At 43.2% G+C, this 12408-nt stretch overlaps 1 protein-coding gene across 4 annotated transcripts in view; it reads left to right on the top strand.

Moving 5' to 3' along the window:
- Positions 1 to 12408, top strand: part of CLMN (calmin) — a 131537-nt gene that overhangs the window by 108934 nt on the left and 10195 nt on the right. For all 4 annotated transcript variants that reach the window (XR_008513199.2, XM_024231953.3, XM_054530478.2 and 1 more), the window contains 4 exons: positions 791 to 981; positions 3315 to 3508; positions 4717 to 4799; positions 9707 to 11332. Coding sequence is in view for 3 of the 4 variants with exons in the window: in XM_024231953.3 (XP_024087721.2) it covers positions 791 to 981; positions 3315 to 3508; positions 4717 to 4799; positions 9707 to 11332 (2094 nt within the window). In the remaining variant the exon portion in view is untranslated. The remainder of the gene's footprint in view (positions 1 to 790; positions 982 to 3314; positions 3509 to 4716; positions 4800 to 9706; positions 11333 to 12408) is intronic.

Here is a 12408-nt window from a genome sequence, read left to right as displayed (position 1 = left end):
CAAATGTCTATTGAGTTTCTCCAAGGTGCCAGGTGCTGAAAGTAAAAGGCCCTGCCCTCATGACCCTTTAGGATCACAGACAAGTCAATCCTATATGGTAGAAGGTGATGCGAGAGCTCCAAGCAGGGGCAGCTAGCTCAGATGGGGGAGTGGAGTAAGGACAACTTCCTGGAAGAAGTGACACCAGAGTTGGGTTTTGAAGGATGAGTAGGAGTGCGCTAGACCTCCTACTCATCTTTCAAACTAAGTTAGACTTAACCTACTGTGTGTGTGAATTGCCTGAGGGTGGTGTTGAAACAGATTCTGATTCCAATAGCTCTGGGGTAGAGCCTAGGGTTCTGCATATCTTACAGAAGTCCTCATGAGAGGATTTCGCTGATGGAGGGAAGGGACACATCGAGGCAGCAAGGGCAGGATGAGCAGAGGCAATGGGGCTTGAAAGAGCTCAGTAAAGTCTGGGAGTGATGGGCGGTGAGAGGAAAGGGGCGGCGGAGTCGGGTCAGGAAGACCTGGTGTGAAGTGCTGGCTGGAGCTGGAGAGACTCCAGGAAAAGATGGTCCTCCCTGTAGAGTGTAATTACGTGCACCACAAGCCACAAGAAACGGACAGGCCATCGCAAGTACTGCCTGTCGCCTGCCACAGCCATCAGAAAGGGTTTCTCTGCATTCAGAGAACCAATCCTGCATGAGCCAGTCCCTCCAGCCATGGTCCGTGTGGCCACCCGCCAGACAAGGGGCTTGCTGAGAGGGTGGGTCTGTTGCTGGGGTCTGAAATACCATTTTCCTTCCAGATTAAGGAGCTCACAGGCAACCTCAGCAGAAACTCTCCATCTTCCAGCTTGTCCCCTGGCTCAGGGGGCACAGACTCAGACTCATCCTTCCCACCCACACCCACCACAGAGAGGAGCGTGGCAATATCGGTGAAAGACCAGAGGAAGGCCATCAAGGCCCTGTTGGCGTGGGTACAGAGGAAAACGAGAAAGTAAGCCGTAGCCCCTCTCCCCACACCACTTCATTTTACTAGCTGCTTTCAGGCAGAGGAAAGGAGAATTAGTATTTATTAAGGTGCCAGTTATGTATGTGCCCATTGCTTCATATAGAACATCAGAACGGGGCAGGCGCGGTGGCTCATGCCTGTAATCCCAGCACTTTGGGAGGCCGAGGCGAGTGGATCACCAGGTCAGGGATCAAGACAATCCTGGCTAACACGGTGAAACCCTGTCTCTACTAAACAATACAAACAAAATTAGCTGGGGCGTGGTGGCAGGCACCTGTAGTCCCAGCTACTCAGGAGGCTGAGGCAGGAGAATGGCGTGAACCCGGGAGGCGGAGCTTGCAGTGAGCCGAGTTCATCCCACTGCATTCCAGCCTGGGCAACAGAGCGAGACAACATCTCAAAAAAAGAAAAAAGAATATCAGAACAGGAAACTCTGCATTTTTCTGGTTTTGCAGTACACACAAAATACAGTTTGCAGAATGTTTGCTTTGCACAAAGCTGATAAGATTTGAATACAGATCAGAGGGGCTTTCATCATGTTGCCTCTCAAAATGGGCATGTCTCTTGGATTCTAATGACTTGTATGCATTTAAGCTTCAGGGTATCTTCCAGAGTCTGTACCTACTTTAAAAATAGTAATAATAAAGGCTGTAACATACTCAAAGTTAGGTCAGACCTTCCAAAATCGAGACGGGAACTGGAGCCAAGTTCCGGCCCTGTTTCACCCCACACCGGCAGCAGAGTAATTTTAGCAGTTTTGTATCAGGACTTTTTACCAGCAGCAGGCCCACAGCACCTGGGCCATTGGCACAAAAGCCAGACCAGTGTGGTGGAAACCAAACCAACTCGGGACCGCCCTAGCTCCCCAACGTACAGACTGATTGAGATCCTGGTGAGTCATTTACCTTTCCAAGCCCCAACTGCAAATGGTATCCTATCACACACTGCCTTCCAGGACAATTAGGTGAAATGAAATAAAATCCATGAAAGAGCACCTTGCACAGTGCCAGCCCATATTAAGCACTTCACAAATATTGATTCCTTTATCCCTTGTGTGTGGAAATAAAAGAGGGAAGAGAGGCTGGATCTTTAGAGTTTTGATTGAGAGATCAAGCATGGTAGATTGAAATTGACAAATGTGAACCACCATTAAATGTTGTTTACATACAAATCAACCAAAAAAAAGTTCATTGTCAGGGGTTAGGGTAGAAGGAGGGTGTGACTGTAAGGGAGAGGAAGTGTCTTGGGGTGATGGGACAGTTCTGTTTCTCTATTGTGGTGGTTACATTAATCTGTACACCACCCCCATGAAAATTAACACCTGTGAAAATGTGAAATTCAAATGCAGTCTATAGCTTAATTAATAATTGTCTTGGACCAGTGTTGGTTTTCTGGTTTGGATAACACACCCTGCCTGGTGGCATAAGATGCTGTCACTGGAGGAAGCTAGGGAAAGAGTAGAGACTCTCTGTACTGTGTTTGCAACTTCTTTTGGGTCTTAAATGATTTCCAAATAAAAAGGTGCTTGGTTGTTTTTTTTTTTTTTTTAAGAGGGTTCATTGACCACAGTTGAGAGATCGGTGGAGTCTCAGGATAGATTCTAAAGGAAATTAGTGCCTGGCAAGATTCTCTCCTCTTTTGTCCTTCACTTTTACTTTTAAAAAGTTGAGGTAGCCTCCATTCTACAAAATAGAATGAAAGCTCTCCGCCCCTCACTTTTACAATGATGCTTTTATTTCTATTACTGATAATAGTAGCTGTCATTTAGTGAGTGGCTTTCTTGGGCTCCCAACGTTGCATATTAGGTTGACCCTATGACATGGCCGTTCTTCTGGGGCCAGGCTCGACTTTCCCCACAAAAGCCCCAGCAAGTTCACTGTGTGGAGTTTGAGGCTCAGAGAGGTAGGTGACTTGCCCAAGGCCATGGCACTAGAAGCATAGAGGGGACAGCTGAGGTACAAACTTGTGTCTTTCTGGTTCCATTTTTATGGCACAACACATCCTTGTTATGTTTTCAATGTCACTGATACAAGGAATGGTCTATACAGTTGGTCCTTTATGTGTCTGAGAATTGGGGAACCCAGGGTCCTATTTTGCCTCTTTGTTCAGTGTATACCCTCCTATTCCATTTGGCTGGAAATGGAAATGCGAGTGGTTCAGGGCAGCTCTCCCATGCTCAGGGACGAAGGCGTCTTCACCTGGCGAGGTCGGCAGCTCTGCCCCACTCAAAAACTCACGCGGCTGCTGCATGCTGACCTTGCGCCTTTGAGTCTGTTTACTAACCAGCATTCTGGCCGCCGCTGCTGTTTTTCCTTCAGGTATGGCGTGGCGGTGCAGGACTTTGCAGGCAGTTGGAGGAGTGGGCTGGCTTTCCTGGCTGTGATCAAGGCCATTGACCCCAGCCTAGTGGACATGAAACAGGCCCTGGAAAATTCCACACGAGAAAATCTAGAGAAGGCTTTCAGCATCGCACAGGATGCCCTGCACATCCCCAGGCTCCTGGAGCCAGAAGGTAGCAGTGGTTCTCTCTTTCTAATAATTTTTTTTACAAACGTACCACTTGCTGTCCCATGTAGAAAATCTGGAAAATACAGAAAAATCTAATGAAGATTTTGTCTCCTATATTTCTACCACTCAGATCATATGTATATTTTTCCAATATTTTGTATGTCTCTAATTATATTTTTACATAATTGGTATCATTTACTGTATGTATAATTTTGTACTTTTTATTTAACATTATATCATAAGTATTTTACATACTACTATAATGTATTACATATTTTTATTGGCTGCATCATAGTTCATCTAGTGGGCATAGTAAAATGTACTTAGTGGCCAGGCGTGGTGCCTCACGCCTATAATCCCAGCACTTTGGGAGGCCGAGGCGGGTGGATCATCTGAGGTCAGGAGTTCGAGACCAGCCTGGCCAGCATGGTGAAACCCCATCTCTACTAATCATACAAAAATTAGCTGGGTGTGGTGGCACAGTCTGTAATCCCAGCTACTCGGAAGACTGAGGCAGGAGAATCGCTTGAGCCCAGGAGGTGGAGGTTGCAGTGAGCTGAGATCGTGCCACTGCACTCCAACCTGGGTGACAGAGCCAGACTCTGTCTCCAAAAAAAAAAAAAAAAAAAAAATGTGCTTAGCTCTTCCGCTACTGGTAGACATTGAGGTTGTTTCTGAAATATTTCCTTTTATATATAACAACACCGCAGTGAACATCTTAGTAAATAAAGCTCAACGTGCATCCCAGATTATTTCTTTAAGGACCAGGTTTCATTAGCAGAATGACAGAGGGGGAGAGCCCACGCCTGTTTAAAGGGTTTGACTATCTATGTGAAGTTGCCTTCCACGTGGGTTAGGCTAACATAGGACTCCGTGTACCATATGTAGGCTGCCTGGTTCACCGTCCTTGCCCATGGAGCCAGCAGCGAGCTGGCTGCTCACTGTGGAAGGGACTAAAACAGCAAGGAAGAAGGGACAGAATTTTGAGAATGAGAAGCCCTAAATTCTATATCCTTACTTCTCTGTTCATCGGCCAGCTGTGAGATTTCAGTTAAATGATTCACCTTCTCTGAGCCTAAAGTTCCTCAAGTGGAAAATAAAGAGAAAAAACCTTCAATGATCTGTGGGATTCTTCACCTTCAGGCATCCGGGAATACTATTGAAAGTGTGTGTGTTTGTATCTCCTGCTAATTCCTGTGTCTCTCTCGACAGACATCATGGTTGACACACCAGATGAGCAGTCTATCGTGACTTACGTGGCACAGTTTCTAGAACGTTTTCCGGAGTTGGAAGCCGTATGTTTGCTTTTCTTACCTTTAATTCCGACACCATACAATTCCATCTGCTGGCCATCAGACGAAGCAGGGACGTGGGCAGCGTTGCTCTGTGTAACTAGCAGCCAAAATCGTCAGTTGCTCCCAAGTCCCTTGAGCACAGCCTTACCACGTTTTAATTTCAGAATGATAGTAGTCCCCCTCGTATGCGGGGGATACAGTTCAAGACCCCCGGTCAATGCTTGAAACTTTGGATAGTACCGAACCCTATATATACCATTTTTTTTCTATACATATATATCTATGATAAAGTTTAATTAATAAATTAGGCACAGAAAGAGATTAACAACAACTAATAGTTACATAGAACAATTATAACCATGGGCCGACATCATTACTTTTGCAGTTTGGGGCCATTCTTAAGTAAAATAAGGGTTATGTGAACACAAGCCCTTTGATATCATGGTGGCTGATCTCTGATCATCCAGGCAGCTACTGAGTGAGTGATAGATGGGTAGCAGAGATGGCATGGATGTGCTAGACAAAGGAACGAGTCAAGTCCCAGGCAGGACAGAGCAGGATGGTGAGAGATTTCATCCCACTACTCAGAACAGCACTCCATTTGAAACAGGAATTGTTTATTTCTGGAATTTTCCATTTAATCTTTTCAGACCACAGTTGACCATGGGTGACTGAAACCTCAGAAAGCAAAACCTCAAATAAGGGGGAACTATTTATATGTAACATGCATTAAGTTTCAAAGCAGGATGGAAACTGACGCCTCTCACAGACCTCTTCCCATGACAAACTTTATTAAGATTATGAAAGATGCTTTCTTATAAAACGGATCTGCTTCTTGATTTTTTAGATGTCAGATGGAACATGTTAGCATCTACCAGATTTTTATCAGTGTTAAAAATCATAAAAGACAATGATCATTGAAAAGCCTGCCTTTTTATCTTCAGAATTCCAGATTATACTTGGTGAGAGTTTTTTTGGACACAGAATCACACCTTTTAGATGTTGTCCTGGCCCCGTTGAACTCCCACCCAACCCATGCACAACCCCGAGATGATAATAATGACAGCAATGACAGCCTTTTCTTGAATCCGTTAGTAATTGACTGAACCCTTGCCCCTGGCTTAGGGGACTCAGAAATAAACTAGATGGCTGAGGTCCCTGGCCTTGTGGAGCTGTGTTCTAGTAAAGGAAACAGTTATAAGTGAGCAAAAACGTAAGTTCGGGTAGTTTTAAGTACCAGACAGAAAAAAAGAAAGCATAAAGAGTTAAAGGATGCTTGCAGGAGAGGGGAGCTGCTTTTCTAGCTGGCTGCCTTGCCCCTGTGTCTCTGGGCTGCCTGCCATTCCTGCAATCCAGCATGGCTCAGTATCATAATCCTCTTTTATAAACGAAAATAAGGATCTCAAAGAGGCTTAAAGATCTCTCCATAGTCACTCAGCTACCAAGCACAGAGCTGGGGTTTGGACCCTCTGTGTTTCCAAAGTTCAGGCTCTTGTTTCCCTTACAACATGCAGCTGAAACTGGGGCTCCGTTTTGTACAGAAGAGCTTCCCAGGATCCTCCATGCCGTGGCTTTCATCCTGGCCCCCACCTGTGTGTGTGTTTCCTGCCTGTCCCTGCACCACATATGGACCCCTTACAGGGCGCTTTGGAAGCAGGAATTCCTGGGCTGGAATGCCAGTTCTCCACTTGGAGCTGTGTGACCTCAGGCTGGCGACTTGACCTCTCTGATACACATCTGTATTGAATGTGTATCTATTGAATGTGTGTCACCTGTAAAATGGAAATATGACCCACATTTCAGGGTTATGTGAAGAATAAACAGTTATGTGAAGTACCTAGTACTGTGCCTGGAACAACAGTGGATGTTTAGTGAATAATGATGACTTGGTCAATGGGCATAAAGTTACAGTTACATAGGAGGAATCAGTTCTGGTATTGTGTTGCAGAGCAAGATGACTATAGTTAATAATAATGTAACCAGTGGCTCACATCTATAATCCCAACACTTTGGGAGGCTGAAGCGGGAGGATTGCTTGAGCCCAGGAGTTAAAGACCAGCCTGGGCAACAAAGCGAGACCCCATTTCTACAAAAAAGAAAGAAAGAATAATATACTGTGTATTTCAAAATGTCTAAAAGAGAAGATTTTAACTGTTTTCATTACAAAGAAATGATAAATATTTGAGGTGACAAATATATTGATTTCTCAGATTTGATCATTTTACAATGTATACACATTTTAAGACATCACATTATACTCCATAAATATATACAATTATTATTTGTCAATTAAAAATTTAAACAAAATCAAAAGAAAGGGATCCGGCCCTGCCAGTATCTTGATTTTAGTCCATTGAGGCCTGTTTTGGATTTCTGATGTCCAGAACTGTAACATAACAAATTTTTGTTGTTTTAAGCAAAAAAAAAAAAAGTAGTGGTTATTATTTTGCAATTCAATTTTCCTGGCCTGTTACTGTATTTTGAAATACTAGGCATTGGGGCTTTCATTAGCCCTGAGCTCTTAATCTGTAGGCAGAGTTTGAAATCAACTGAAACATATGGTATTTGTGTGAGTCAAAGCCACAGCTAAGATTGAGCAAATCTGACATAGATCTCCCCAATGCTGAGGTCAGAAACTGCAGATGGGAAAAGATTGAGCCAGAAATAATACCTGGAGAAAGTCATTCTGGTTCACAGAACATAGTGCATCACTGCAGAACAGTCTATTTACATCTACAAGGGAATACAGATGAGAATTCACAGCTTATCCAGACACGCAGTGACTCGTTCTTAACAATTCTGCTGAGTTAGTTCATTTCAGTAAACATTTGTTGGGCCCTGACCATGTACCACACATTGTTGCTAGCTTTGTGGCCCAGCACACAGTTTCTTCTGGTAAATGTGCCATATGCATTTGAAAAGAACGTGTCTTATGCAGTTAAAGAATACTGGTATTCTTTAATATGCTGTTAATATGTTAATATGCTATTCTAATATTCTATATTTATACTGATTTTTCCTGCTTTCCTGATCAATTAATGTAGGAGAGAAATGTTGAAAAAAAATCTCCAACTATGATTGTGAATTTATTTCTCCTCTTAGTTCTGCCAGTTTTTGTTTTATATATGTTGATGCTATGCTGTTAGGTGCATAGACACAATTTATTATATTTTCCTGATGACTTGATTGCTTTATTTTTATAAAATTTCCCCCGTCTTGAAGTGTGCTTTGTCTGATATGAATATAGCCATAGCAGCTTTCTTATGATTAGTGCTTGTGTGATATCTTTTTCCATTTTTTTCCTTTCAGTGTATGTACACTTATATTTAAAGTATGTCTCTTGTAAACAGTATACAGTTGGGTCTTGTATTTATTCTGACAAACTCTGTCATTTAATCAGTATGTTTTTCATACATTTATATGGGTTTAATCTACCATCTTGGTTATTGTTTTCCATTGGTCTGATATGTTCTATGCTCCATTGTCCTTCCTTCTTAACTTTTTGGGGATTATTCAAGAATTTCTTTTGTGTGCATTTATCCCCTTTATTGGTTTTTTAACCACATCACCTTGTTTTATCTTTTTAGTAGCTGTTCTAGTGATTATAATACTCATCTTTAACATACACCAGCTTACCTTAAATTAATATACTACTTCAAGTACAATGCATATTTTACATATTTGTATATATTTTATATATATCACATATATAATTTTACTTCATCTCCATTACATTTGCTACTATATTGTCATTTACTTTACTTCTACATATGTTTTAATCCTCAATACTTTGTTATTTTTGCTTTAAATAGCTAGTAGGCTTTTTAAGAAAACTTTGAAGTAGTATTTTATATTGACCATGTATTTACCATTTCCAGTACTGTTCATTCCCTCCCTTAGGCTTTATATCTGAGATTGTGTTCTTTGAGCCTGAAGAACTGTTTTTTTTATATTGCTTGTAGCATAGATTATTCTAGAGTCTTCGCTTACGAATTCTAATTCCGGGTCATATATGGGTCTGTATCTAGTGATTATTTCTTCTCTTGATTGTGGATTTCGTTTTCCTGCCTCTTAATGTCTTGTAATTATTTTATGTCAAACTTGGTATATGAAAGAACAATAGAGGTTGAAGTGGATGTCATTTTTTTTCCCTCAGGAAATATAGCCCTTTCCCAAACAAGTGCATAAGATGAGGAGCTGTCGTTTTGATCATATCAGCATCAATAGGAGCTATGTTGCAGTTTTATTTAATTTCTTCTGTCTGGTTTTAAATGATTTGAGGCTGAAGTCAATTCACTCTATTGGTGCATTGGGAGTCAAGTGCTGCAGTACCACAAAGTCATTTTCTGCTTTTCAGCCCTGCCCCTAGCTGGCTCTTACACAGCAAAATTCCCTGTGTGGGCTAATTAGTATGTGAAGAGAATTGCTTTTGTGTTTGGAGTCCTTCCAGATTCATTCTCTCATACCAGCCCACACAATCAATAAAGATTTGGCTGATCTCTCCTTATCTCAGGTAGATTAGCTCTTCTCCAAGTCCATACCCAGAGTAGGCAACATGGTCCTCAAGCATGAAGTGGCTGACAATCTCTGCTCACTTTAGAAGGGATTGTCCTTCTTTCGCGCTTGGTTTATTGAGATTCCTTAATCCATAGCTTTTTTAAAAACTTGGTATTTTATATTTTTATTTATCTGATGTTTTCATATTTCAGCAGGAACAAGAGTCTTCTCTAACCATTTACATCTTAGAACACTTTGCATTGGTTTGAAGTGGCTTTTTCCATTTTTGTTTGTTTGTGTTTTGGGAAAGGTAGATATGGGTTGTACTTAAACCCTCTTCTTATTCATGTTGCTCTGTGCTTTTTTTTGTTGTTGTTCTTTTGTGTTTTGTTTGTTTGTTTGTTTTGCAGGAAGATATTTTCGATTTAGATAAAGAAGTTCCTATCGAATCCACTTTTGTTCGCATCAAAGAAACTCCTTCTGAACAGGAGAGCAAAGTCTTCATTCTGACTGAAAATGGGGAGCGTACCTACACTGTTAACCACGAAACCAGCCACCCACCACCCTCCAAAGTCTTTGTCTGTGACAAGCCCGAGAGCATGAAGGAATTCCGCCTGGATGGTGTTTCCAGCCATGCACTGTCAGACAGCTCCACCGAGTTCATGCACCAGATCATTGACCAGGTCCTGCAAGGGGGCCCAGGTAAGACCAGTGACATCAGTGAGCCATCTCCAGAATCCTCCATTTTATCATCCAGAAAGGAGAGCGGGAGGTCCAACTCTTTGCCGAACAAGAAAACAGTTCACTTTGAGGCTGACACCTACAAGGATCCTTTCTGCAGTAAGAACCTGTCCCTTTGCTTTGAAGGGAGCCCGAGAGTGGCAAAGGAATCATTGAGGCAGGATGGACACGTCTTGGCAGTTGAGGTTGCTGAGGAAAAGAAACAGAAACAGGAATCCTCGAAGATTCCAGAATCCTCCTCTGACAAGGTCCCTGGTGACATTTTTTTGGTGGAGGGCACAAACAATAATTCTCAGTCTTCTTCCTGTAATGGCGCTTTAGAGAGTACAGCCCACCACGATGAAGAAAGTCACTCTCTTTCATCCCCAGGAGAAAATACTGTGATGGCCGATTCCTTCCAGATCAAGGTTAACCTGATGACTGTAGAAGCTTTAGAGGAGGGAGACTATTTTGAAGCCATCCCATTAAAAGCCTCAAAATTTAACAGCGACCTAATAGATTTTGCTTCTACCAGCCAGGCTTTCAGCAAAGTCCCTTCACCTCATGAGTCAAAACCTGACAAGGATGCTGAGGCTTTTGAGAATCATGCTGAAAAACTAGGTAAAAGGAGTACTAAATCTGCTCACAAAAAGAAGGATTCGCCAGAGCCTCAAGTTAAGATGGACAAATATGAACCTCATCAGGACTCCGGAGAAGAAGCTGAAGGCTGTCCTTCAGCCCCAGAAGAGACACCAATGGATAAAAAGCCAGAGGTGCATGAAAAGGCCAAGAGAAAGTCCACCCGTCCTCATTATGAAGAAGAGGGAGAAGACGATGACCTCCAGGGTGTGGGCGAGGAATTATCTTCCAGCCCCCCAAGCAGCTGTGTCAGCTTGGAGACCCTTGGGAGTCACAGCGAAGAAGGCCTGGATTTCAAGCCCTCCCCACCCCTCTCAAAGGTTTCCGTCATTCCCCATGACCTCTTCTATTTCCCACACTATGAGGTTCCCTTGGCTGCAGTTTTGGAGGCTTATGTAGAAGACCCGGAGGTTCTAAAAAATGAAGAAATGGATCTGGAAGAGCCAGAGGGCTATATGCCAGACCTGGACTCCAGGGAGGAGGAGGCCGATGGCTCTCAGAGCAGCTCCAGTTCCTCGGTGCCAGGCGAGAGTCTCCCCAGTGCCAGCGACCAGGTGCTGTGTCTCAGCAGGGGTGGTGTGGGTGCCACACCAGCCTCGGAACCCGCTCCACTGGCCCCCTATGAGGACCACCAGCAAAGGGAGACCAAAGAGAATGACCCCATGGACAGCCATCAGGTACTCAACCATGGGATTTGGGAACCCTGGGTCCTGCCTGGGAAACTTGACAGTTCTTTTTCTGAAGCTCAGCTTCTTGCTCCATAAAATAGCGATGAGGGGGCTTCCCTTGGGACTCCCATGGTGCAAAATTCAAAGAGGCACCTACTGTGAGGCTCGGGCAAATGCAGGGTTGGCACCTGAGAGTGAGCACCTCCTGAAATCCTGCACACGGGCACCTCACTGGCTTTCCCCCAGTCCTGGCCCTACTCACAGGGATGCTCTGAGGATCAAGTGAGGTCACCTTTGAGGGTCCAGCAGAGGAGGACCAGAAATGATTTCAAAAGCAGTCATTGTCACAGGGCAAGGGTTGAAAAACTAACCGTTGCATACTATTCTCAGTACCTGGGCAGTGGGATCAGGAAAGCGCATCTCCCTTATCCTGTTTACACACACATTTCTAACACAGAAACCAAAGATTAGTGCCCAACAGGAATAAGTCCTTTAAAAATCAAAAAAGCTCACCATCACTGATCATTAGAGAAATGCAAATCAAAACCACAATGAGATTCCATCTCACACCAGTAAGAATGGCGATTATGTCAGGAAACAATAGATGCTGGCGAGGCTATGGAGAAGTAGGAATGCTTTTACACCATTGGTGGGATTGTAAATTAGTCCAACCATTGTGGAAGACACTGTGGTGATTTCTCAATCTGATTTCAGAACCAGAAATACCATTTGACCCACCAGTCCCATTACAAGGTATATGCCCAAGGAATATAAATCATTCTGCTATAAAGACATATATGCACACATATGTTTATTGCAACACTATTTACAAGAGCAAAGACATGGAACCAACCCAAATGCCCATCAATGATAGACTGGATAAAGAAAATGTGGTACATATATACCATGGAATACTATACAGCCATAAAAAAGAATGAGTTCATGCCCTTTGCAGGGACATGGATGAAGCTGGAAGCCATCATTCTCAGCAAACTAACATAGGAACAGAAAACCGAACACCGCATGTCCTCACTTATAAGTGGGAGTTGAACAATGAGAACACATGGACACAGGAAGGGGAAAAA

Source organism: Pongo abelii, chromosome 15 (assembly GCF_028885655.2).
Source record: "Pongo abelii isolate AG06213 chromosome 15, NHGRI_mPonAbe1-v2.0_pri, whole genome shotgun sequence".
Taxonomy (NCBI): Eukaryota; Metazoa; Chordata; class Mammalia; order Primates; family Hominidae; genus Pongo; species Pongo abelii.
This window is presented reverse-complemented; position numbering and strand designations above follow the sequence as displayed.